The sequence below is a fragment of the Phacochoerus africanus genome, chromosome 4, assembly GCF_016906955.1.
Source record: "Phacochoerus africanus isolate WHEZ1 chromosome 4, ROS_Pafr_v1, whole genome shotgun sequence".
Taxonomy (NCBI): Eukaryota; Metazoa; Chordata; class Mammalia; order Artiodactyla; family Suidae; genus Phacochoerus; species Phacochoerus africanus.
In genome coordinates, this window is record NC_062547.1 from 115,522,805 (window position 1) to 115,549,250 (window position 26,446).

Consider the following 26,446-nt stretch of genomic DNA (forward strand, 5'->3'; position numbering starts at 1 on the left):
AAAACAATAATATGAATTCATTTTGGAAGTTGTGAAGAAGTGAGGCTGTTGTTTCCGCCCCTCATTTGGCTACCCAGTTGTTTTCCTTTTAATAATTCATCCTTTCTCCACTGACAGCACATGTGAAATTGTGAGATGCTGTTGTTTTTAATACAAAAGGTACACATGCACACACAGACTTTTCTCCTTCTTTTACTAACGCAGACCTAGACCCCAGGTGCTTGTAGGAGCAACCTGTGTTTAAGTATTTATTTTAAAAAAATCACTCCAGGAGTTCCCATCGTGGCGTAGTGGTTAACGAATCCGACTAGGAACCATGAGGTTGCGGGTTCAATCCCTGGCCTTGCTCAGTGGGTTAAGGATCCGGTGTTGCCGTGAGCTGTGGTGTAGGCTGCAGATGAGGCTCGGATCCCGAGTTGCTGTGGCTCTGGCATAGGCAGGCAGCTACAGCTCTGATTAGACCCTTAGCCTGGGAACCTTCAATATGCGGTGAGAAACGGCCCAAGAAAAGGCAACAAGACAAAAAATAAATAAATAAATAAATAAAAAGTCACTCCTGTTTGTACTTAAGCACTATTCTCTTTTGCACAGCCGAATATTTGCAATTATGTCTATGTTGGGCATTCTGTTGCAAAAATAAAATCAGGTCAAGAACTCTGAAAAAAAATTTTAAAAATAAAAATAATAAAAAGCAATAAGTCAATAAGTTTTGGACCTGAGCCAGTCCCAATCTTGAGCCAATCATTCTCAAGGAACACAGAAGTATTTTTATTGCCATGCCCAGTAACTAATTTGATATTACCCAGTAATTTGGTACTAGTACTCGAGTAATTGTAGATACACTTACTAGAGAAAAGACTCAATACATTTGCTGTAGCCATATTATAACTCAATTTAAGAATGTCAGTGGACTCAAGACGAAGTTGATAATCACTTAAATAAAGGTTCGTTTCTGGAAGCTTGCGAACAGTGCGTCAGGGTTCTTTTCTGAAAGTTCTCAGATTCCTGGGTGTCAAGTGGGGCAAAAGGGCCACAGGAGGAACCCATGTTAGGTTCGATCAGGTCTAGGGAGCTGATAAAAACAGGTAATCGGGGACACTCTTTAATTTTTCAACTAGGGTCTCGATTTTGCGATTTTGAGTGACATCACTTGGGATTTAAATACCATGAGTGATTTAGCTCCACCAGAAGAAAACTACAGAGAACTATCTATAGTCGTTTTGTGGCCCTAGAAAAGCAAAATGCTAATTCCTAAATCTCAGAGAGTAGTTTTTATTCTCAGGGGGGAGCAGGGAAGAGAAAGGTAAAGGAGGGTTTTCTCCTGCTACCTCCTTTTCTAAGGTTTGCTCTAGCCGTCAACAATATTTTGGGGTTCACTGAGCCGAACCAGATCTCTCAATCGATTCTACCCAGAGCGCTAAGTATGGCAGGCAAAGCTACACGTAACGTTAGGAACATCCGCAACTCTAATCTCTAATAGCTTCTCGACGGCAGGCCGGGTATTAGCCCAGCGAGAAAATAAAAGACGTAAATCTGGGACCTTTGTATTCCATGGGGCGTTTCCAGCTGAGATCTGATTTCTAGAGTAAGCTCCACCCACCCGTTAGCTCCCTCTAGGAAATATTTTTATTCGACCTCTTCTCACCCAGGCCACCCCTCTCACCCCTGTTCCTCTACAACATCTCTTGTTACCGTGTTCCATTAACCTCACAGTCTTGTTTCCACCTCCTCCCGAAAAACTGCAGTTTTAGGGGTTACGGCCGCGTCTCCCTAGCAACCGTGTCTCAAATGGCCGCCGGAAGAGACTACGGTCACGTGGTCTCCGGACTTCCGGATTTGCAACGTGACTTCCGGTTGTCAGAATTTCCCCAGACGCGGCGGCGGCTGCAGAGAAGAAGCTGTGGACCTCGAGGTCGCTGTGGCCCCAGTGGTGGTGGGGTCCGGGTGAGCTCGCCTCATCCTGCCCCCTCTGCGATGCATCCGAGGCGCCCGGACGGATTCGATGGCTTGGGCTATCGGGGCGGTGCCCGGGATGAGCAAGGCTTTGGCGGCGCTTTCCCTGCAAGGTCTTTCACCTCGGCGTCGGACCTGAGCCACTGGGTGACCACTCCCCCAGACATCCCGGGTAGCCGCAACCTGCACTGGGGCGAGAAGAGCCCGCCCTACGGCGTGCCCGCCCCCTCCACCCCGCTCGAGGGCCCAGCGGAGGAACCCTTTCCCAGCGGCAGCGGTGGTAGCGTGCCCGGGCAGAACAGCGGTGAGGGAAATGGGGCACAAGCAGGGGCTGGTGGAGTAATGGGGCCGTAAGGGAATCCGCAGAGCCCAGAAGCCGAACTCCCAGGCCTGGAGGGTCCCGCCTCCCGGGCCTCTCGGCCTATCGCGCACCACACCCTCTGCCCTCTTTTCGTCCTCTGCCTCTCAGGCGGGGCTCCTCCCTCTTGCTCACACAAATGTTTTCTCCGGGATCGTCTCCTCTTGCTCACACAAATGTTTTCTCCGGGATCGTCTCCAAAAAAGACACCTGCCTTAGCTGTGGGGTGTGTGGTAGGAATTGCGGAGGGTTTTGGCGTATTACAACCCATAATCTGATTCAAGAAAGAAGGAAGTCGGTTTACTGTGTTGAGAATCATGCGAACTATACCTAACTCACCGACAGCTGTATTCCTTTGATTTAATTAATCACTGTGGCTTTGTGTTGTGGAAAGAGAAAAGCCCTCTTAGGCTCAAACCTGGCTCTACTTCTTGAAAGCTGAGAGACTTAATTAACCTTTGTAATCCCCCAGTTTTCTCGTCTCTAAGAATAACTCAGGGTTTTAGAAGTGGCAGGTAAAATGAGGTATGAGTTATGCCTAGTACAGAGTAGGCTAAAAGGATACCTCTCCTTTTCCCATTTAATCATAGAAGTCGTGCCCATGTTCTAGATCCCCCAACTGCCCCTGTATTTTCCCACCTAATGCTTTCATTTTTCTGATTTAAAAACTCAACTAAAGAATGAAAAAACAGGAGTTCTCGTCGTGGCGCAGTAGTTAATCCGACTAGGCACCAAGAGGTTGCGTGTTCGATCCCTGGCCTTGATTAGTGGGTTAAGGATTCGCGGCTCGGATCCGCGTTGCTGTGGCTGTGGTGTAGGCCGGTGGCCACAGCTCCAATTAGACCCCTAGCCTGGGAACCTCCATAAGCCGCAGGGAGTGGCCCTAGAAAAGGTAAAAAAAAAAAAAAAAAACAGGTAGTTTCAAGATAATACTTTGGAATTAAGATACGATTATTCTCTGTAGGATGTCAGAAGACCTGTGTTTTAATTGCAGCACTGTGTGATTTAGACAGTCTTAAAGTCTTCATAAGATGGAAAAATTTGCTGCCTCTCTTCGTTCTCCTGAAATTGTTAGAATAATAGATTGTATCATTAAATATTATGTATATTCTGGATATAAATTTTATTCTTATTTCTTTGATTTTGACTTGCAGGCACGGTAATATTTATTTGATTTGGGTTACTGGGAGGAATAGACTTTAAATACTATCCAGCGAAGATATTTGGAGGAGGATCATTGACTTAGTGTCATGCAATTAGTGTTTTCACTCTAGTTTGATTTTTTCTATTGGTCCCAAAAGGAGTACTGGAAAGTTACAAGTTAAATAAGTTGAAATGCATATATGATTGTTGCAGTTACCTTCTTAGGCAGTAAAGCTGATGTCTTTATCTTTTCATAACTTATGCTTTGATGGTTACAGTGACCGGGAGCTCTTAATAACCAGGGTATTGTGGCTTTTTTGCAGTAGTTAAGAGGCTGGTTGGAGCTCCTGTGGTGGCTGGGTTAACGAACCCGACTAGCATCCATGAGGATGCGGGTTCCATCCCTGGCCTTGCTCAGTGGGTTAAGGATCTTGAGTTGCTGTGGCTCTGGCATAGGCTTCGGCTACAGCTCCAATTGGACTCCTAGCCTGGGAACCTCCATGTGCCCGGCGTGCTGCCCTAAAAAGACAAAAAAAAAAAAAAAAAAAGAGGGAGAGAGAGACTGGTGAATGTAACTTTGCAAAGAGTTTAAAAGCCTGAGCGACTTATACAGTTGACAGTAATAAACCTTCCAGAAAATGTCATTCGTATTTCTGTTAATATTAGTGGATGACCTCTATACACAAAAAAGGGAAAAGCTGAAAGGAGGAAAGCATCTTAATTGAGCAAAAGAAGCGTCTTTCTGTCTAGCTTGTACATTTTTCAGGGCAAGGATGAACCAAATGGTTTCCCTAGAAACTGTTGACATGGCCTTGTTCTGGCAGGAAATAGTGAAGGCTTTACTTCATTCAAAAGAGCAGAGATGAGAGGGACAGATTGGAGAAAAGAGAATGAGAGAGAAAAATTACCCTTGTGAATATTGTATTATTACTGAAATTTACTGCCTAGTCTCCTATGGTTATGATTTATCACCTTTATGATTTTAAGGTTTTTAGTCAAAGAGAAAAAAATTATTTTAGTTTTTTAGGAATTTTTCCAGCTGTAAACTCTCCTAATGACTATAGATATGGCATCATCAGTAGCACATATGTACCTATAGTAGCCTATCACAGAAACCTAATTAAGTAGCTACTATCAAAGTATTTAAAACTTTGGGAGACAGAAAAAAGAGCCTTGTTTACCCATTTCAATGACCCTAAGTGCTCTTTCAATTTAATAATTTTCATGGTATTTATTTATTCATTTATTTATTTTTACTTGCGACTCTTGAAAGTAACAGTCAGAGCCTTCTCTAGGAAAAATTTTAAATTGTTTGTAGTCAGAATTTGAAAATTCCTAGCGCTTAGATTCTACCTGCAGATGTGTTTCATCTGGCCCACACAACATTTTAACGCTTATAAAAATAGTTGCCAGTATTTTAAAATTGGAAGATACTATATAAAAATGAGAATATCTCTTTAGGAAAAGCACAGCTTTGAAACCCTGGACTTAAGAGTCCCATGTAGTAACAATGAATTGGAGCTGAAAAGCAGTTGTTCCTTTAGGTCTATACCTTGTAACTTGCCACATGCAACAAAAGAGCCCTCGTGCCTTAAATGGACTCCCTGACCTCTATCAGAATTTGATTTAGGAGTTCCCGTTGTGGCGCAGTGGTTAACGAATCCGACTAGGAACCATGAGGTTGTGGGTTCGATCCCTGGCCTTGCTCAGTGGGTTAACGATCAGGCGTTGCTGTGAGCTGTGGTGTAGGTTGCAGATGAGGCTCGGATCCAGCGTTGCTGTGGCTCTGGCGTAGGCTGGTGGCTATAGCTCCGATTCGACCCCTAGCCTGGGAACCTCCATATGCCGTGAGAGCGGCCCAAGAAGATGGCAAAAAGACCAAAAAAAAAAAAAAATTTGATTTAGGGACAGGGAGTTTAAAAGAATGTCACAGTAGAAGAAAATATTTTTTGTTGTTTTTACAGTAAACCTAAATACTGGTTATGAGTAATCTTATTCCTTTTATTTTAGAACAGTTGAATAGATTTGCTGGATTTGGTATTGGACTTGCAAGGTAATTAATGTTTCATCTAAAGATTTTTAATTCAAGTTTTTATTTTAAGTTGTTTCTTAAATTTATAGTATTCAATAATTAGTATTGTTTCCTTTAGGTTGATTCTTTGGAGCAGTCGATTAAATATTGAAAAATGTTTTGCAGAAAAAAATTATTTAAAATCTATAACTTGATTTTTTTTTCCTCAGTAAAGATGGAGGATAGTCATTCAGTTTTGTAATCACAAATTAATTTTGCGAGGAATATTATAAGAACTTCCATGTGTCTATCCAAAGAATGAAATACAATCTAATCTTGTCTTCCCCTCCAAAAAAAATGATTGTCCGTTAAAACTTTTTCTAATATATTTAAATTATAACAAGATATTAAGCAACACGGCATCTAGGTTTCACTTACATAGTCATTAAAATCCCTATAACATAAATGCAGAGTACATCAAAACCAGACTTTATAGAATGGGGTTCATGAGAAGTAGATGGCTCTTCTGATAGAAACATTGTTCATAGAGCATCCTTGAAAGAAATGGAAAGGGGAAGGGGTGTTTAAATTGTATAGGGAAGAAGTTTTCCATATCAGGGATATAAGATGTAATTTCATTTTTATGCTGTACGTGTTAATATTGTGTGTTATTTCCTTTGCTTACCAGTTTGCAGGTCTGGCTTTAGTTTTATTCATATTGAATCTTGTTATTGATAGAATGCTTTGCAAACATGTCTAGACATTAGAAAACTCTTTGTTTTTTTACTCTTAAGAAGAATGCATGATTAAAATAATGCATGGTTCTGTAAGAATAAATTCAGATTACATATGCTGTAAGTTAAATATGATGTAAATATAAATTATTTTTTATAGTCTTTTTACAGAAAATGTACTGGCCCATCCTTGCATTGTTCTGCGCCGCCAGTGTCAGGTAAGTGTACTTCTGTGATTTTCTAAGAAATAATCCTAACCCTGATTTGAAGTAGAGACCTCAGAGAAACAGCTGAGACCCTTATTCTATGTGACATGTACCAAAATGTATGATATATCAGTTCTCAAACTTTTTGGTCTTTGAAAGCTCTTAAGTCTTAAAAATTATTGAGGTTTCCAAAGAACTATTGTTTATGTGGATTATATCTGTCAATATTTGCCATTTCAGAAACCGAAACAGGGAAAATTTTAACATATATTTTGAATTCATTAAAATAATAGTAAACTCATTCGATGTTAATGAGTTTTTTATGCAAAATCACTATTATTTTGAAAATACCTTTAATGTATCTGGCTAATATAAGACAGCCAGACTTTCACATCTGCTTCTGGAATCAGTCTGTATCAAAACACTGTTTTTGAAAGAAGTCTAGCCTTATATACATATGTCTTTAAAAATAGGAGTATCTTTTTCAGATAATTTGCAGATAATGTTCTTTGCTCCTATACCAAAACTCAGTGTCTTAATTTTTTAAAAGTGATTTGCAGTATGAAATCTGAAACCACATCCATTAACTTTCTGTACTCTTAAATTAAAATCTGTTAATGTGTACTTCCTGTTGAATGGATTTTTTTACCCATGCATGATTCCGTTACATCATGCACTGATTAATTGAAAAATATTGATTTACCAAATTACAGAGATCTTCTAAATGGTATGACATTTGATTTTATAGTATCAAAAAAACACATAATTAAACTCATTACCAGGGAGTTCCCTGGTAGGCTAGTGGTTAGGACTCAGCACTTTTACTGCTGCAGCCTGAGTTCACTCCCTGGTCTGGGAACTGAGATCCTACATCAAACCACTGCACACCACAGCAAAATAAAAAATAAAAGTAAAATCACTACCAATATCACCAGAAAAGCATTTCAGTTTTGGTAGGTTCCTGATGGTTGGATATAGGTTTTCCAGAATTCTAATTTTTGCTTGTAAGCCCAAACATCATTTGTAATAAATACTTTTGTGTTTTTTAAATCAACAAGCCCAGTTTTAAAACATGTTTGTCCCAGGTGTGAATAATTATAGTCTGTTAGTTTTTCCAGAAATGGTGTTCCATGAAAAAAGTGGATAGTTCAATCTTAAAACTCCACCAGACATGTTATTTTCCTTACGATAGCCGTCTTCATTATGAAACGTACAAAATATTAATGAGAAAGATGATATGTACTTAAGAGTCAAAAGTTAATAAAATTAGTATATTTTACTGTTTCCCCAAGGGCATTTTAGGGAGAGTGGCTTTTTCCTGTTGACAAGTGAGTCATATGAAGAATACAATTAGTATAAAAATACATTTTGGTGCTACTGCCTTGATTCATGCCATGGATAGTTAGCAGTTAGCATTTTTACCCACCGCTGCTTTTGCATTATTATCGGAAATGTCAGTACAATCAAAAAGGCAAATGATGCCTTAGTATCATCTTTGAAAAGTTAGAAAAGATATAATTAAAAATTAAACTGTTAACGCTTAGTACCACAAAGCAAGAATATAGAGAGAATTAGCTATTTAAACAGCATTTACAGGAAGCTCCCTGGTGGCACAGTGGGTTACGGATCCAGCATTGCTGCAACTTTGACTCGGGTTTGAGCTCTGGTCTGGGAACTTCTGCATGCCACAGGCACAGCCAAGATAAAATATTTTTTAATTTTTTAATTTTTAATTTTAATTTTTTGCTTTTTAGGGCCACACCTGTGGCATATGGAAATTCCCAAGCCAGGAAGGGTCTAATCCGAGCTGTAGCCACTGGCCTACGCTATAGCTACAGCAGTGCAGGATCTGAGCTGTCTGCGACCTACACCACAGCTCACGGCAAGGCCGTATCCTTAACCCACTGAGTGAGGTCAGGGATTGAACCCGAGTCCTCATGGATACTAGTTGGGTTCTTTAACCACTGAGCCATGACGGGAACTCCCTTAAGTACTTTTTTAAAATAAAATAAATATCATAAATAGTGTTAAATGCCCTAGAACAGTGAATTTCACACACAAATTTTACATTGCAACAATATTAGTGTGATCCAGTGTATACATATATATGAGTAACTTTAAAAAATGTTTTAAGAAATAATACCTCCAAAATGTATGATGCATTTTGATGGGTTTTTTTTTTTTTGGTCTTTTTGCTATTTCTTTGGGCCTCTCCCACGGCATATGGAGGTTCCCAGGCTAAGGGTCCAATTGGAGCTGTAGCCCCCGGCCTACGCCAGAGCCACAGCAACGCGGGATCCGAGCCGCGTCTGCAACCTACACAACAGCTCACGGCAACACCGGATGGTTAACCCACTGAGCAAGGCCAGGGATCGAACCCGCAACCTCATGGTTCCTAGTCGGATTCGTTAACCGCTGCGCCACGACGGGAACTCCTGATGCTATTTTATTATTTTACTTAGTATGTATTAATTACGACCCCCTTTACTTATTTCATAATTTACCAATTGTTTATAGCTTGTTATTGCTTGCCTTTGGGAGATAGGAATCTGCTATTTCCTGAGTCTTTTGTGGGTCCTTTGAGTCAAATGGCTTAGCATTTTGCCACACTGAATGTAATTCTTGTGTTTAAAGAAACGTAAATATCGGGGTTCCTGTTGTAGCTGAGTGGTTAACGAATCCGACTAGGAACCATGAGGTTGCAGGTTCGATCCCTGGCCTTGCTCAGTGGGTTATGGATCCAGTGTTGCCCTGAGCTGTGGTGTAGGTTGCAGACATGGCTCGGATCTGGTGTTGCTGTGGCTCTGGCTTAGACCGGCAGCTATAGCTCCGAAGAGACCCCCTAGCCTGGGAACCTCCATATGCCGCAGGTGCGGCCCTAGAAAGAAAGAAAAAAGAAATGTAAATATCAAACAACAAATTCCTCTTCATTGCATATTCTACATTACTATATATATTGTGCACTGATCTTCAGGGCAGTGTTTGTATAACCAACCACATGTACTGTACTTTTAAGTTATTTCAAATAGCACATTCAAAAGTCATTTTGCTCATGTGTAATTTATGCTGACTTTAGAACTGAACTTTTATTTATGCTATGACTCACTCTATCTTTCATGTCTTGTTATTTCTTGATAAAACAATAACAAAATAATCATGAAATATCTTTTTTATAGGTTAATTACCATGCTCGGCATTATCATCTCACTCCATTTACAGTCATCAATATTATGTACAGCTTCAATAAAACTCAGGTGAGAATTAGTCTGTATATTCTATTAAAGTTATTTATAAAAACCATCACCTTAGGAATCATTAAAGCATCAATAATTCCTTTTAATTTAGTTATTAAAGATATTTTAACTCTTGTACTAAAACTAATGTAACATGGTAATGACATCTTTTTGATGTTGCTGAATAATTAGTGAATTCACACCCTTGCCAGAATTAATTAAATATTATGGGTGTTTAATCTGTATTAGAGGTTTTTTTTTTTTTATGGCCACACCCATAGCATATGGAGTTCCTGGGCCAGGGATTGAATGAGAGCCATAGCTGTGACCTATGCTGCAGCTATGCCAACACCAGATCCTTAAACCCACTCTGCTGGGCCAGTGACCTGAGTCACTACAGTCAATTCTTAACCTACTGCATCACAGCGGGAATTCCTAGTGTTATTTAATTAAGTGGAGTGTTTGTCTTGGCCTAGATGTAGGTTAGCTGACAAATATTAAAATAAAATGATAGGAATTAATTTAGTTGAAGTTCTCTACTAAAATGTCTTAAAGAATAATGCCTTACTGGAAAATAGCAGTAAACATTTAATATCAAGTATTATTAAGACCTTTTTTGTGTTATTTAGGCATTAACAGAAATAATAAATTTTGTTCATTTTAGGGACCAAGGGCCCTTTGGAAAGGAATGGGAAGTACATTTATTGTCCAAGGAGTTACACTTGGAGCAGAGGGAATAATCAGTGAATTCACACCTTTACCAAGGTACCCTTTTGGCGTTTTCTCAATATTAGCTTCATATTAAAAATATGACAAAACGTAATAGTTTCTAAAAATACCTTGATTTTGAAAACTTGCCTGAAGTAGCTAAGAGAAGGAACAGAGAGTAAAGTTAATTATACTTTACTGAATTAGCATGTGAGAAAGAAAATGCTTCCTGGTCCAGTATCTATTGAGATATGTCTTTCAGTTCTTATTGCTATGTGTTAACAATGATCAGCTAAGGAACAAACATGAATGTGTGAGCAGTTCCTCTTCTTTAAGAGTCTAGTTGGGGAAGAAGACACCTGTAAGAAAATATTAGTAAATCGTGATTAGCGCTGTAATTAAATAAACCCCTTTCAGAGTGCAAAGGGCACTTTGCATAGAGTGATTGGCAGAGATTTCAAACAAGAACTGAAATCTGAGCTAGATCCTGAATTATGAGTAGGAATTAACTTGGCAGAGAAGCAGAGCAAGTAGAGGTGACAGCATGCCCAGTTTTATGGAAGTTGGAAGGTCTCCGAAATAAGCGTCTCATGCTTGGACTATTGGGCATATGTGAAGCAGAACACAAAAAGAGGCTGAGGTACTAGACTGAAGCATGGTTCTGCCTCTGTAAGTGACTTAGGCCTTACTTTCTATGGTGCTGGGAACCTAAGGGGGTTTTTGTTTGTTTGTTTTGTTTTGTTTTCATTTCTAGAGCCACACCCACAGCATACGGAAGTTCCCAGGCTAGGGGTCAAATCAGGGCTACAGCTGCCAACCTATGCCATAGCCACAGCCACATGGGATCTGAGCCACATCTGCAACCTACGCCACAGCTCACAGCAATGCTGGATCCCTAACCCACTGAGCGAGGTCAGGGATCGAACCTGCATCCTCATGGATACTAGTCGGATTCGTTAACCACTGCACCACGACGGGTTAACCGCTGAGTCACAAAAAGAATTCCCCTAAGGGGGTTTTTTTGTTTGTCTCTTTTTTTCACTATGTGGGTTCTCTGATCAAGAATATACCTGAGCGGCAGCATTAAAAAAAAAGAGGTGAACTGGTGGAAAACAGTTACAGTAATCTAGGCCAGATTAAGAAGGTCTGAAATATGGAAAAGAACCAGAAAGGAGGAGCTGGATTGACATATCAATATAATTGATAGATAATTGGTGCTAGATTGGGAAAGGGGTTACGGAAGAGTTAATTAGCATCAGTGACAGATTTCTAGATTAGACCTGAGTGGGAAAATTCATAAAGAAGAGTAAGTTGGAATGGAAGAGAAGGTAAGGAATGTAACTTGCAATAAATGAAGTTTGAAATTTCTGCAAGACAGCTAGAGGGACATGTCACGAAAGTGGTTGGCACTATGGATCAGCGTCTCAGAGAAAATTTGTAGCTGGAGGCATTGCTTTGAATGTTGTGGCACAAAAAGAAAATATTAGCAAATCATGGAGCATTCAGATGGATGAATTTCCCTAAGGAGAATGTGTAGATTGAATGACAGGACGTGGACAAAGACAGGATCCTGGGTGGTAGGAGAGTGCATATCTGTGCGCACTGCCCGTGTGTGGTAGGAGAACTAGTTGAGTGGAGTAGTTAGAGATGTTCACAAAACAAACTGAAAATGGGAGTAAGCTATAGGACTAGAGTCTCCTAGAAGCCGAGAGAGAATTAGAATTGTAGATCTTTTGGAGGGAGAGGGCAGAGAACCTGGGGATATTTGCTTTTGAGTCTTGTTTTCTCTCTGAAACACAATACAAAGTCATTAAGTAAAAGAAGGATCAGTACTAGGGTCCAAGAAAGCGTAAGAAAGATGATAGATGTTTGGGACAGTCACAACTATTCATAACAGAAAGGGACCCTCACGAGGAATATATGAGAATAATGTAAATACGTAACATTGGAGATCATACATTTCTTTAGGTACTATTTGGCAGGATTCTGTGATTTTCTGTATTAAAAGTAAATCCCAGAGATGGTATTAAAGACTTGGATCTGTTAATCCAAAATTGGCCCCTTGCAGGGTGAATTTTTTGTATTGACAGGGAGGTAAGGTAGTTGAAGGTACCGCCACTAGCGGTCAACCTTGAGATTCATTCTTTGTAGGAAAGGAAATAAAGGCAGGAGAGACTGCTACCAGGCTGCCAATGTGACAGCTTTCAAAGGACTGCATAGCCTTGAATTTCCTTTAACACAGCTTTGCCAAATGTTACAAACAAAAAAATGTTTTGTTCAGCTAGAAGTTTCTCCTCTCATACTTAATATGAATCTCTGCCCTTGGCTAACTTTATCACCCCACTGCTTTTTATATCACAGGGTAAGATCAAAACTTAGTACTTATCGCATGTTCTTGAAGTTCTCCCACAAACACAAATATCTATACAAATTTAACAAAATTCAAGTCCTGTCTGCATGGTAAAGCATAAAGAATTCTGTATTTGCAGTTAGAGCATTATTGGTCCTGGCTATTTGTTTCTGGGAACTTAGACAAGTAACACCATTTCTCTAAAGCAGAGATGAAGTAGTAACTTTAACCTCAGGTTGAAGGGAAAGGAAAAGAGAGATGGGAATGAGAAGGCAGAGAATTTTATTATCTTTCTTGGTCTATTGACATACAGACGTGTCCGTTATGTGGGTATGTATTTTCTCTTGGTCATTTTGAATCTTATTAAAGACAGAGAAGATTATTTTTGTGGTATTCTAGTTAGATTAAATTTTGGTGCTAAATCACACTCATTAATTCATTTATTTAGTTCATATTTCCTGAGTACCTACTATGTGCTAGGTCCTGTGCTGGAAATCAGGTATACAGTGAGGAAAAGAAACAAACAGTATCTGTGACCATAAAGCTTGGGATCTACTGTAAGAAACACATGTTAAGTAACATAATTCCACTAGTGAACAGATAATTACAAATTAATATTTGTTAAAGTAAAATATGATTCTGTGAGAGTATTAGAGGGTAATAAAGTGATACTTAAGCTAAGACCCAGATGGAAGTCAGGAGACACAGACCAGCTTGTGGCAGAAGGAAAAGAGGGTTCATGTAACTGAGGGAAGGCTCATAGGGCTGCAGCTCAGAGTAGGAGGGAGAGCAATCTGCGTATGAAAAAGCAACTAAGAGCCAGTTGCTACTTTTGTGTCACTTAAAGAGTAGTGCAAAGTTTTAAGCAGGAGTCAATGACATGGTCATGTTTATGTTTTTAAGGGTCATTGTAAGGAGAGATGAACAGAAAGTTCAGGAGGACCAAAGCAGATAGAAGGATACGTGTTCATAAGCTATAACAACCTAGGTGAGAAGTAATAGGACCATGATGGTATCTTTTGAGATGGATGTAAATGGATAATTTTGAGATATGTTTAGGTAAAATTGATGGAACTTGGTGATGGATTAGAGGTGGTCAATGATAGACAAGGAGGTGTCAAGAATGACTGTGAGGATATTGGCTTGTGTAACTGAATACCAAAGCTATTCTCTGAAATAATAGTGTAAACTTTTTTTTTTAATTTTTTTTTCTTTTACTTATTTTTTTTGTTTGTTTGTTTTGTCTTTTTGTCTTTTCTGGAGCCGCTCCGGCGGCATATGGAGATTCCCAGGCTAGGGGTCGAATCGGAGCTGTAGCCACTGGCCTACGCCAGAACCACAGCAACGTGGGATCCGAGCTTCGTCTGCAACCTAACCACAGCTCACGGCAATGCTGGGTCCTTAACCCACTGAGCAAAGCCAGGGATTGAACCCACAACCTTATGATTCCTAGTCATATTTGTTAACCACTGCGCCACGACGGGAACTCCTTTTTTTTACTTCTAATATCTTTGGGCAAGGTTGACTTCCTGGGGGAAAACAGAGTCATAGCAGACAAGGCAGCAAAGCAGTAACCCAAAGCATTTCACAGAAGTCAGCGTATGAGGAGGATGGGGCTCTCAGGTCTCCTAGACTGAAGTCCTTTAATTGCACAGTGATCACTAGGTACAACAGGTGAGGCAGTTTGCATTCACTAATATTTAGTTGTTTTATACTGATTATGATCACATCTGAGAAAAAGAACAAGCCTGTAGTACTTATTAAATTACCAAGCTTTTAGTTTCGCTATATTATCACTTTTAAAAAAATGTATATAACTTAGAATCTGCATCCCTGATATTTTTTATCTACTGTTCAGACCACTCCAAATTCTTCCCCAAACCTTCCCCCAGGCAGAGTGAGTTATAGACTTTGCATTGCTGTATCCTGAAGTACCTTTTCCTTTTTGTGTGGCATTTCTCATATCATTAACATTAGGAGCACCTGTGTAGTTCAGTCTCTCACAGAACCCATTTGGTTGAACTCCAACTTCGTTTGATACATCTCACACTTGTACTTCTATCAATATAACCATTTTGCCCTTTTCTCCTCATGTTGCCTTTTTCTCTTGACTCCTCTGAATTCACTGACTTGAAACATATTCCATTTTAAATACAGTGGAATCTTTCTTGAATTTAATAGATTTCCTTTCTGATTAACAGTTCTCAGGGACACTAGGAGAGTCTTAAGGAAAGAAAAATCACAAGTTTGATTTTGGACGAATTCATTTTCGGGTACCTTGCCATATCTAGGTGGGGTTGTCAGTAGGCAGATGATACATCGGGCTGCCACAGAGAGAAGTCTTAACTGAAGCTAATAGGTTTGGAGGGTGTGAAGCCTTGTCTTGGATGAGATTGCCTAGGGAAGGAGTTTAACATATAAAGTAAGAAAAGAAGAGGTCTTGAGCCTTTAGGGAGTCCAGAATAAGTTGCTGGGTTAAGGAAAAATGCCCTGGCCAAAATGACTCCGGTTAAGGAGTCAAAGTGGAGACCAGAGAGAGGAGAAAAAGCAGAAGATACGAGACAGTGGAATACAGGGGCAGGGAGTGCTTCCAGAAGGAGGGAGGGGCACCAGTGCCAGATGGCTGCGGAAAGGTCAGATAAGGTACAGACTTAAAAATGTCCATTGGATTTAGTGACATGGAGGTCACGGCCACCTTGGCAAGAGCTGGTTTTGTAGAATAATAGGGTGGAAGCCAATTTGGAATGGGTTCAGAGGTGAGTGGGAACATAGGACATGGAAATAGCAAGTTTGCGAAGTTGGCTGTGATGAGTGGAGATTAAAAGAAGGAGCTGGAAGATGAGGGGTTTGGTTTAGGTGGAGGGAAGATTTTTTTTTAAGAGGGCAGCTGTTTCAGCATGGGAAAATAAGAGGCAGTGGAAGGTAAAGACTGCGTAAATACAGTCATTTAAAAATTCTATTTTTGTATATTGATGTGTGAGAATATGTGTGTTAGTCCATCAGATGGAAAACATTTAATAAAAAGCAAGTCACTTCTCTCAATTTTGTTGCTCATTTGAAGGGCAGCTTTTGCTTGTGAAATAGTGAATTAAATATATTTACATATTTGATATTTGACAGTGAAATATAAAAAAGTTTAATCACAAGTACATTTTTGCACTACTCTCTTTCCTGAGGCATTTAAATATGCTAATTTAAATTTCTAGAGCTGTAGCATTGTTTTACTCATTTTATTCATTTATTTATTTATTGCCTTTTTGTCTTTCCTAGGGCCACACCCGCAGCATATGGAGATTCCCAGGCTAGGGGTTTAATCGGATCTCCACTTGGGATCTGAGCCGCATCTGCAACCTACACCACAGCTCATGGCAATGCCAGATCCTTAACCCACTGAGTGAGACTAAGGATCAAACCTTCAAGCTCATGGTTCCTAGCTGGATTTGTTAACCACTGAGCCACAATGGGAACTCCAAGTTTTACCCGTTTTATGAAGAAGTAAAGAGCCAGATACAAGGAAGAGCATTTTTAATTTTTTTGTTTTTTTTTTTGTCTTTACCTGTAGCATATGAAAGTGCCCAAGCTCAGGGTTGGATCAGAACTGCAGCTGCCAGCCACAGTCACAGTCACAGCCATAGCAACGCCAGATCAGAGTCATGTCTGTGACCTACACTGCAGCTGGCAGCAATGCCAGATCCTTAACCCACTGAACAAGGCCAGGAATAGAACCAGCATCCTCATGGATACTAGTCGGGTTCTTAACCCACTGGAGCCACAACAGAAACTCCCCTGCTTTTTTTTTTTTTTTTTTAAGATTTTTTTTTTAAGATACTTCGTTCTAAATTAATTTATTTATTTTTTTGCTCTTCCTACCTTAATAATCCTAATGACCTTAAGAATTGGCAGTGGTAATTAGTATTCAAAGGAGAGGTGGCCCAGTCCTTACAGAAACACCGGTCACAGACCCCTCTGTCCATAATGTTAATGACATGCTCAAAATTAATGTCATGATAATCTGTGGTAACTGTTTCTGAGGCCATAATAAGAGTAACAGCAGTGCCCAAAAGATTTATAAACCATTTAGCACATTTAGTTTTAGAACCATAAAGTCGCTGTCTGTAAGATGGGTGGCCTAATCTTCTACATTTTTCAACTTAATCATTAAATGTCATTCCAGCTATATTTTTCTGTAGTTGTTCAGGCTTAATATAGTATTCTAGTATTAACTCAATCAGAATGGCACCCAGAATGCTCTCTCAGGTCCTATAAATCAGACATGGTCGTTCTATTGTAAAATTTCTCTGCATACCTTTCAGTCTCCTAGAAAAATGAACAAAAGTTTGCATACCACCCATCCTGTAAGTGTCCCAAGTTTGTTTTTAGAGCACTTTATTATAGCGTTTTTATTAGTGATTTTCTTCATCTTTTTAATATAAAATTCATGTGGGTATATGTATATATATGCATGTGTGTGCATATATATATATATATAATTTGTTTGTTTGTTTTTTCTTTTTACGACCACACCTGCAACATTTGGAAGTTCCTGGGCCAGGGGTCGAATCAGACTTGAAGCTGCCCTCTACACCACAGCCACAGCAACACCAGATCCTTAACCCCCTGAGCAAGGCCAGAGATGGAACCTGCATCCTCCCAGAAACAACACTGAGTCCTTAACCCACTGAACAACAGTGGGAATGCCTAAAATTATTTATTCCTTTATCTCCTTATGACTGTCATATTTACTCATTGCAGTAGAAAATGGTACACGGGTAGCACTGTCATCAGGGCACTGGTCGCACCCAGTCTCCCCTTTATTTTACACTTCTTTTCTCAGTCACTCCACCTTTCTTCCTCCTCTCCCTTCCATCCCCTCTGTTTGCCTTTTCAGATTTTTTTGCCTCCTTATTTACTTTCCCTTTTACTCGCTATATTTTCTCCTTTTTGATTTTTCTCTTGATAGAATTTTCTCCCTTTTTGTTTTTCACTTAGCTTGCCTCTCTTTTTCTTCTCTTTTCTTCTGGTTTCCAAAGGTAACCTCAACAGCAGGTCCTAGACCTTGGTTCCAGACCTGGCATTTTGCCTATATCCTTTGAACATATTCCTGTGATCTTTTTGACCTTTATTTTTCTCATAAGTAAAAGAAATAGGACAATACCTGCTTTGCTTATCTCATAGGATTCCTTCTTTTATAGCAAATGAAATGAGAGGCAGTACAGACAGAGAGTACAGCCATAGAGGTCAGGGTTTAGACGCAGTTCCACCACCAGCTAGTCTCATGGCTTTGGGTAAGTTATGAATCAACTCTGAGCCTGTCCTCATCCATGAAGTGGATGTAATAGGGTCACTGTGAAGGTTAGAAGTAATGCATGCAAAGCACTTTGCACAATGCCTGGTGTATAGTAGGAGCTCAAAAACATAATGGAATATAAAAAAGGTCACAAAATGGAATATAAAAAAGGTCACCTTTGTAAATTAGGTGCTGCTACACCAATCTGTGTGTCATTCTGCATTACAGTTACTTTCTTTTTTTTTTTTCTCCTTCTAGGGCCGCACTCGCAGCATATGGAGGTTCCTAGGCCTGGGGTCCATTTGGAGCTACAGCTGCCGACCTACACCACAGCCACAGCAATGCCAGATCCGAGCTGCGTCTGCAACCTGTACCACAGCTCAGGGCAAAGCCGGATCCTTTAACCTACTGAGCAAGGCCAGGGATCGAACCCAACCTCTTGGTTCCTAGTCGGAATTGTTTCGCTGCATCACAACAGGAACTACTTGTTTTTGTTTTTTTATTTTCATTCTTAACATACATATATAAAGCTTTTTTCTTCCTGTGTCTAATTTTCTTGCTTCCCTTTCCCTTTGCCATCTAGTCTGTTGTTTTTGAGTCTCCTCCTCAGATGTGGCATGCTCATTTTTATAATCAGTTATAACTTCCTCTTCTGTCAGTATTACAGAAAGACCTCATATGTTTTTTCTCTTTTAAACTCACAACAATTGTGACAGGTCCCAGAAAGGAAAATGTTCACAGTATATTTCTCCTACAGGTTAAAAACAATAAAAAATTAATAACCTTTTTGAAATTTGGTCTAATTCAAGATGTTTTAAATAACATGGCTTTTGTTTTATTTATTTTTAGGGAGATTTCACATAAATGGAATCCTAGACAAATAGGAGAACACCTTTTACTGAAATCGTAAGTACCAAAAGCTGCATTTATATTGAATTTTACATCAGTTTTTATAGAGGTAGAACTAAAAAAAAAAAAAAGCATTAAACAAATGTAAGAAAGTAGAACATTGACGTATTTATGGGACTAAACTTCATAAGAAAAGTAATGTAGAGTTTAAGAATAAAATCCTGAAATATATATTATCTTTTAAAATGATCTTTCTAATTCAAAGGGCTGAAGTCACAACCTAATTATTCAGTATGTTCTTAGGAAGTTACCAAAGGTCTTCAATTTATTGAACCTGAATTGCCAGAAAAATTATCGTCATCATTATTATTACTATTATTATTTTACTTGTAAGCAGACATACAAATTCATTTGTATGGTGATAAACAAACTCAAAACCTTAGTGTCATTAAAATGTAGTCCTTAAAAATATATTGTAATTATATTCAAAAAAAAAAAAATAAAATATAGTCCTAAAGGTACTTAATGACTTTACAACACTGACCATTTTTGTAGATTAGAATTTTACTCTTCACTTTTTAATTTTTTTTGAAGATTGTGAATTGGAAACCCCCCAGCTTGCTGGCTCCCTCTGTGGGATATTCCAGCACATTATTACTTAGTGATGTTCATTCACCTTGAAAACCACTACTTGCCAGGACCTGGCCCATAGGGTTAGGTAAGTCCCGCCTTGATATCATTTTAAATAACTATATTTTGCAGGCTTGCAAAGTTGTAGTATTACTAAACAGTGGCAATAGGAAGCAACTTTGCAAAGCTGTACAATATTGTTTTTTAATAATAAAAGGGGACTTCACTCATTGTGGAAAACTGGCTTAGCTCTGCTGGGTGGGACATCTGGGAATGGCTAATGCTAATAGATAGGACAGTAGCAGAACAGTAGACTTGTTCAAATATCACTAAAAAGGCAAGTCATGGAATGATCCCTCATCCTAAATTTTAAGTATCAGATTTATAGGCTACATTAGCTATATGCAGGTCAATGTCCAAACAATGAATCATAAACAAGCCTACATTTTACAGGTTTAAAAAAAATTATTTTCTTTGCAGGCTGTCCCTGTATTACTATTAATACTTAATTTCTCATCTTTAATTGCTGATTAAAGCCTTTTGTGTTATAGGTCTCTGAAGTACCTTTAGGCTAAGGTATTAGTAATTGAAAACCTTAAAAAATACTATTCAGGCTTGAAAATAAATTATGTTGATATATTAAAGTAGATATTTAAAAATTTACCTAAAATGTCTTGCTTCAAGTTTACTGATAAGTTTATTTTAATTTCTACAGCCTAACTTATATAGTGGCAATGCCTTTTTATTCAGCAAGTCTAATTGAAACAGTACAGGTGAGCTATTTTTTATTGTCATTTTTAATTAAGAATATTTTTGGACTATTTAGTATATTTATGCATGATAATGTAACAGAAAAATTTAAGATAGTATTCTTTTAAAATGTTTATTTCACAACTGTCTTAGATATATCAAAGATGATACACTAGGCACATTGCTGGTGTGTCTATTTCCTTTGTGAACTTCCTGCACACCTCCAATTTTAATTCTTTTCTTCCTTTACATAAGTAGCTATGTACTATCTATGGGTACTCTTCATTCAGACCTCTCAGAACCCAGCCTATGCCTTGCTCTGAATTACAAAAAAAACTATAGGTTTTTTTTTTCTTCAACTTTTAACACCCTTATGTATAATTCAAATGGTTATGGCTTATCAGACAATAAATCACTAATTACCTGAACATAAAATATGATGGAATAATCATCCTAACAGTGAGATGGTGGTTCCCACAGGCAGTTTACTAACAGCGTTCTTTTTAAATATGCCTTTTAAGGAACATTTGATGCTATGGTGTGTTAAGTACTACAACGCTAAAGCAACCTTCTTCTAACCACATGGTGGCGCATCAGGTACATTGAATTAATGTACTTTCTCACCAGGCCATTCCTATACTTAAAACTATGAGATAGGATAGTTTAACTTTACCTATACACAAATCCAGCTAATTGACTGCCCCCTGTTTTCTGTTACCAGTATTTGATCCTTCAGCATATTTTTGTCTTGAGTGTGTATGAATTTCATCTTTATTAAAAACTTCACTAGATCAACCTGTCCTCTTCTAATTATTCTTCTCTACTTAATTGCTTTTCTGGCCCCATTTTTGGTTTTTTTTAGGTATTTACTTTTTAGAATAATTAACTGAAGTTAATGTCTTGCTACCCAGATATCCTTTCCTGTACCCTTGTACTTGGTATTGTGAAATAAAACCTTTGTATGGGACTGAAGTTTGCAGTGATCACTCTCTGAGAAAGCCTCATCATATAAATAAGGGGGGGAAAAGAACAGCAGAAAGGTAGTTTTAAGGAAAAAGAACTAGACAATGTAATATATTGGGTGGAAACAAGTTTTACCTTTTGACAGACCCATGTCTAGTCAAAATTCTCTATTTAAACTAGACTTTAAGCAGTTGTCTTAACTTATCTAAATCTTAATTTTATCATCCATAAAATGGATGTAATATTTTACTACTGGATTATAATATTATTTATGTAAAGTGCCCAGCTAGGAGTTGAATCAGAGCTGTAGCTGCTGGCCTACGCCAGAGCCACAGCAACATGGGATCTGAGCCGCATCTGCAACCTACACCACAGCTCACTGCAACGCCAGATCCTTAACCCAGTGAGCAAGGCCAGGGATCGAACCTGGAACCTCATGGTTACTAGTCGGATTTGTTTCCACTGAGCCACTACGAGAACTCCCCCCCCTTTTTTTTTTTTAAAAACACAATATCTGCCCCCTATTTTTTCTGCTCCAGGTTCCACCTGCTGAGTGCCTCCTTTTGACTCCCTTTTTTCTGATTTCCTTTTTTCCCCCCCGTCTTTGAATTTTTTTCCCTTCCTACTGTCCCGAACATCCTCTTCTTAGTAATCTCCTTTCCATCTCTTCTCCTGTGCTTCTTGACCTTCTCTGCTTTTTATCCCATATCCACTGTTCTGGAGAACTCATTTACTCTCATGAATCCTCTTAACTCAAATCTTTATATGTACTAAAAAATTAGGACAGTTTTGTCATATTTCTTTCATCATTCATAGTCAGTCAGTCATCATGCTTTCTCAGGTAAATGGATTAGGATAGGTGAGCTAATTTTAGTTTCATGGTTTTAAATATATTCTTTTTACTGAAAACTCTTACATTTACATGTCCAGCTTGGACTTTTCCCTTGTAGTCCAGATGGTAAACTCCACTTTAAAGGTTATACCTTAGACTTAACATTTCTGAACTCTGGCTCTTCTCCCCCAAATTGCTACCCCCATAATATTGCCCAGCTCATTAGCGTTGCTGTTCTGCTACTTCCTCTGGCCAACACCTTTGAGGTCATCTTTGTCTTCTCTCTTACATACTCCAAAACCAGTCCACCAATAATTCCTATTAGCTGTAATTTTAGGATAAAAGCACAGTTGAAGCGTTTTATTTACATTCCTACCTGTTAGTACAACCCACCGTCTTATCTTTAACTCAGTCTCTGCTCTTATCCTCCTCTGCACAACAGCCAGTGTAACATAAACGATATGTCATCCATCGTGTGCTTAAAACCAACTGATTATTTCCCATTTGACTAGAGGCCAAAGTCTGCACAGTAGCATAGTATGGCCTCTGACTGCCTTTTGAACTTCATTTTGTGCTATTATCTTCTTCAGTCATTGCTGCAGCCAAATTGGCCTCTTAGCTGTTCCTTTTCTGCTAGTCCACGCCTCTGTAACCGGTATCAAAAACTTAATTATACACATCTCTAGAATTGTAAAAAGGCAGACACCTCAGGCAATAATGACTCACATTTCTTGAGTGCCTCTGGGTGTCAGACCTTTTTTCATGTAATGCTCCCAGCAATGCTGTGCATAAAAGGTAGATGGTACTAATGCCATTATTTGTAGAATGGTACACTGACTCTTAGGAGAGATTAAGTAAGTTGCCCTTGGTCACATAACCATTAAGTACATGATGGAGGCAGGGTTTAAACCCATGTTTGCTTAAGAACTCTAAGCACTGTTTTACCTCTTGAGAGTCCTGTAGTTGTTGCTTTTCAAAATGAGCTCTAGAAAGCTTCTTGAGGGTGGAGAAACCAATCAGGTGTGTTCCCCTCCACATCTCTTCCCGTTCCCCTTCCCCAATAAAAAGAGCTCCCAGCTTCACTGCTATCTGTTTCATGAGATTTTATTTGAAAAAAGAATCTAATGCCTAGATAACATTTGAAGTTTGCAGACCGTTGATGTTTTTCCTCTTTAGTCAGAAAATTAGGATTGAAAGGGGACCTAAAAGGAATCCTTTGTGGCAGAAGAAGCAAATGTTCACTTTTACTTATTTTATCACTTTCATTTCAGAGTGAGATCATTCGAGACAACGCTGGAATTTTGGAATGTGTTAAAGAAGGGATTGGAAGAGTGATAGGCATGGGAGTGCCTCATAGCAAACGCCTACTTCCGCTTCTTTCCCTGATCTTCCCTACGGTGCTGCATGGGGTTCTTCATTACATCATCAGCTCAGTCATTCAGAAAATTGTCCTGCTCATTCTAAAGAGAAAGACTTATAATAGCCACCTAGCTGAGAGCACTAGCCCGATGCAGAGTATGTTGGATGCTTATTTTCCAGAGCTTATGGCTAACTTTGCTGCGAGTCTTTGCTCTGATGTTATACTTTACCCACTGGAAACAGTTCTGCACCGCCTTCACATTCAAGGAACACGCACAATAATTGACAATACAGACCTTGGCTATGAAGTGCTTCCAATTAATACACAGTATGAGGGGATGAGAGACTGTATCAATACCATAAGGCAGGAGGAAGGAATGCTTGGTTTTTATAAAGGCTTTGGTGCTGTTGTAATACAGTACACACTGCATGCAGCTGTTTTACAGATTACCAAAATTATTTACTCTGCACTTCTTCAGAATAGTGTTTGAAATTTAGATTCCTGGTTAGTCTAAAAGACATCATCTGGATGCTTCGTTATGAAATTAGAAGGGATAAAAGTGAAATACTGGGGTGGGAAATGGATTAGAAAGTGAAACTGGTAGCAAAAGCCCATGCTGATTATATTAACTCTTGTTTAAAAAGGCATGAGTATATATTTTGGATTTGAAGTATTCCAAATTTGAAAACTGAATAAAAATAACATATGAATTAAATTCTAGCTAGTGTAGCACTCATGCTGAACTAAAAATGATCTTGGGAAGATGCAAAAATTTGTCGGCAAACTGAAAACAACATTTCAGTTATTCCACAGAGCCAAATTTATTTGATCTGACTTTAATATGTATTTCATGTTTAATTTCACCTTCTAGATTGATATTGGTATATCATTCTTACTAAGTGTACAGTAGCAGGAGATCGTAGTTTACCTTTAAGCAAATAAATTATGTTATCAGTAATAAAGACAAGGATTAGATTTGGCGCTCCGTAAACCGGAGCTAAGAGTTTTAAAGTGCACTGTCCCTGTATAACTTTAATGGCTGTACATTTATTGTATAAATCCATTTATATGCATACATTTAACTTGGAATTTCCTTCATCCCTGTAAAATTTCCACACTAAGATCAGCTTACTGCATCAAATGAAGTCATGTACTTTCTGCTTGAATGTCACGACAAACCATTAAAAGCCAAGGGACCTGAAAGATTTAAGGCAAACAGCATTATTTGCCCATATCCAAACTCACCATTTCAGTGCCAGCACCTTGAAATTCATCATATTTTTATAAAGTTTGATTTGCTAACCTAGTTTTATGAATCATCAGGCTGTTTTTAGAGCTGCTCTTAACAGAGGTAGAACATAAGATAATCATGATAACTATTCCTGTTTCCACATTTACAAATTGTGTACTGAAGGGAATGTTACTTGCCTTTCATTTCTGAATGACTTGTCTTAGAGGAGACACAATTAACATTCACCTGGGAATCTGTCTCTCTTGCCTTCCATATAGTCATCATTAAATAATGGCCTCAGTTTTTTATTTTCTATTAGTTTTGTGTATCGTTTCATCCTCCAAACTAAATACACATAAAGGGAAAAACAGATTTATCCTTATCAGCTTTTATTGAAACTTGTTTGGATGAATACTGAAGAAAATGGAAACCTTAAAGGAAGTTTGTCCTTGCTTTTTATGTGTGAGGAAAAGTAAATTTCAACAAGTAATAAGGGAAAAAGTTGATGATACACTTTAAAAAATTCTCTGTTCCTAAATTGAATTTGGTGGGAGAGACTCTTTGTATAGTGAAATGATATGCATTTGACTGATCATCATTAAACATTTCGAAGTTTCATTTCCTCGTGTGAGTGATCAGTTTTACTGGGAACCCTTTAGCCCAGTGACGTACAGTGACTGCCTTGATGTTGTCCAACTTGGAATGCATACAAGCTGAGATTTATTTTACTTGCTACACGTCAGCAAAATGGTTACATTTTGTGACTAGTAACATTGGAACCAAAAAAAATGATATCCAAAATGTGTAAAACAGTATATAGGTAGCATCTCTACTATCTTGTGTGTTTTAATGACTAAAACTCCTAAGTTTTCCATGTTAAAATTCTACCAAGAGGGGGAAAGTAAAATTAAACACACGTTGTACTCTTCCAGATTACTGTTTACTTTGTCCAGTTTAGTGACATTTAAATTGTTTTCATTGTTTTTGAATTACTGCATACATTTTTAAATGTTTATAATATGTCCAACTTCCTAAAGACGCTTTATTTTATTATAATCAAAGAAGATGGTTTTAGATAAGAGTAAATTTCAAGTTTCAGGAAATTTCTAGAAGAAAAGAATCTGAATGAATTCAAGTATTTACTAATGAAAATCTGTGGGATCCTTTAGCTAAAAATAATATTTCAAGATTATTTGACAGACAATGTCATGAAGATTCAGTTACATGAATTGTCTCGTGGAATTGTTACAAGATGATAGGCTAAACCACACATAGGTAGGCTGCTCTTATTTTCTGTCTCTTTAAAAAAGGAGAAAGAATATAAATTAATAATAAAACTAAAACTGAAATGTGGCATACAAAGTACTAATCTTTTAGTACCATTCCAAATTAGGTGAAACATAAAAAATCTTTAAAATTCAAGCATTTAAATGCTGGCCAAATATGTTTAACTGCATTTAGAAAGGAATATGTGAAATAAACATTGGGCATGTTCTTTCCCTTTAAAAATTACTTTATTTCTTTAGTATATGGGTGCCAAAATCAAATACCCATGAGCTACTTTTCTTAAGATAATATCTTAGAATATTTTTAATTCCATATAATTGATAGCATCATGAATAAGATTCTATTAAAATGTTCCATAGTCCCAGTGGTCCTCTTATATAAACTAGACTTTGGCCATGGAGCTGGAGTATGATATGCTTAATTTACATTGCAGGGTTTAATTTCAGTCAAATAGTCTGAAAGCAATGGAATTAAAAACTGAAACACCTCGTAAATACTAACTTACTCTGTTAAGTGAATTTATGAATTGACTTACTAAATCTGTTTATAAATCTCCTTCAA

The 26,446-nt window shown here is 38.2% G+C and overlaps 1 protein-coding gene across 1 annotated transcript; it reads left to right on the top strand.

Annotated features, from left to right (window-relative positions):
• Positions 1 to 1,853: 1,853 nt before the first annotated feature.
• SLC25A46 (solute carrier family 25 member 46) lies at positions 1,854 to 25,216 on the top strand. The gene is made up of 8 exons (XM_047778403.1): positions 1,854 to 2,257; positions 5,465 to 5,507; positions 6,360 to 6,417; positions 9,582 to 9,659; positions 10,303 to 10,403; positions 18,833 to 18,889; positions 20,178 to 20,235; positions 23,279 to 25,216. Exons 1-8 carry the CDS (start codon positions 1,975 to 1,977, stop codon positions 23,855 to 23,857), a joined length of 1,257 nt encoding a protein of 418 aa, XP_047634359.1. The 5' UTR covers positions 1,854 to 1,974; the 3' UTR covers positions 23,858 to 25,216.
• The last annotated feature ends 1,230 nt before the right edge of the window (positions 25,217 to 26,446 follow it).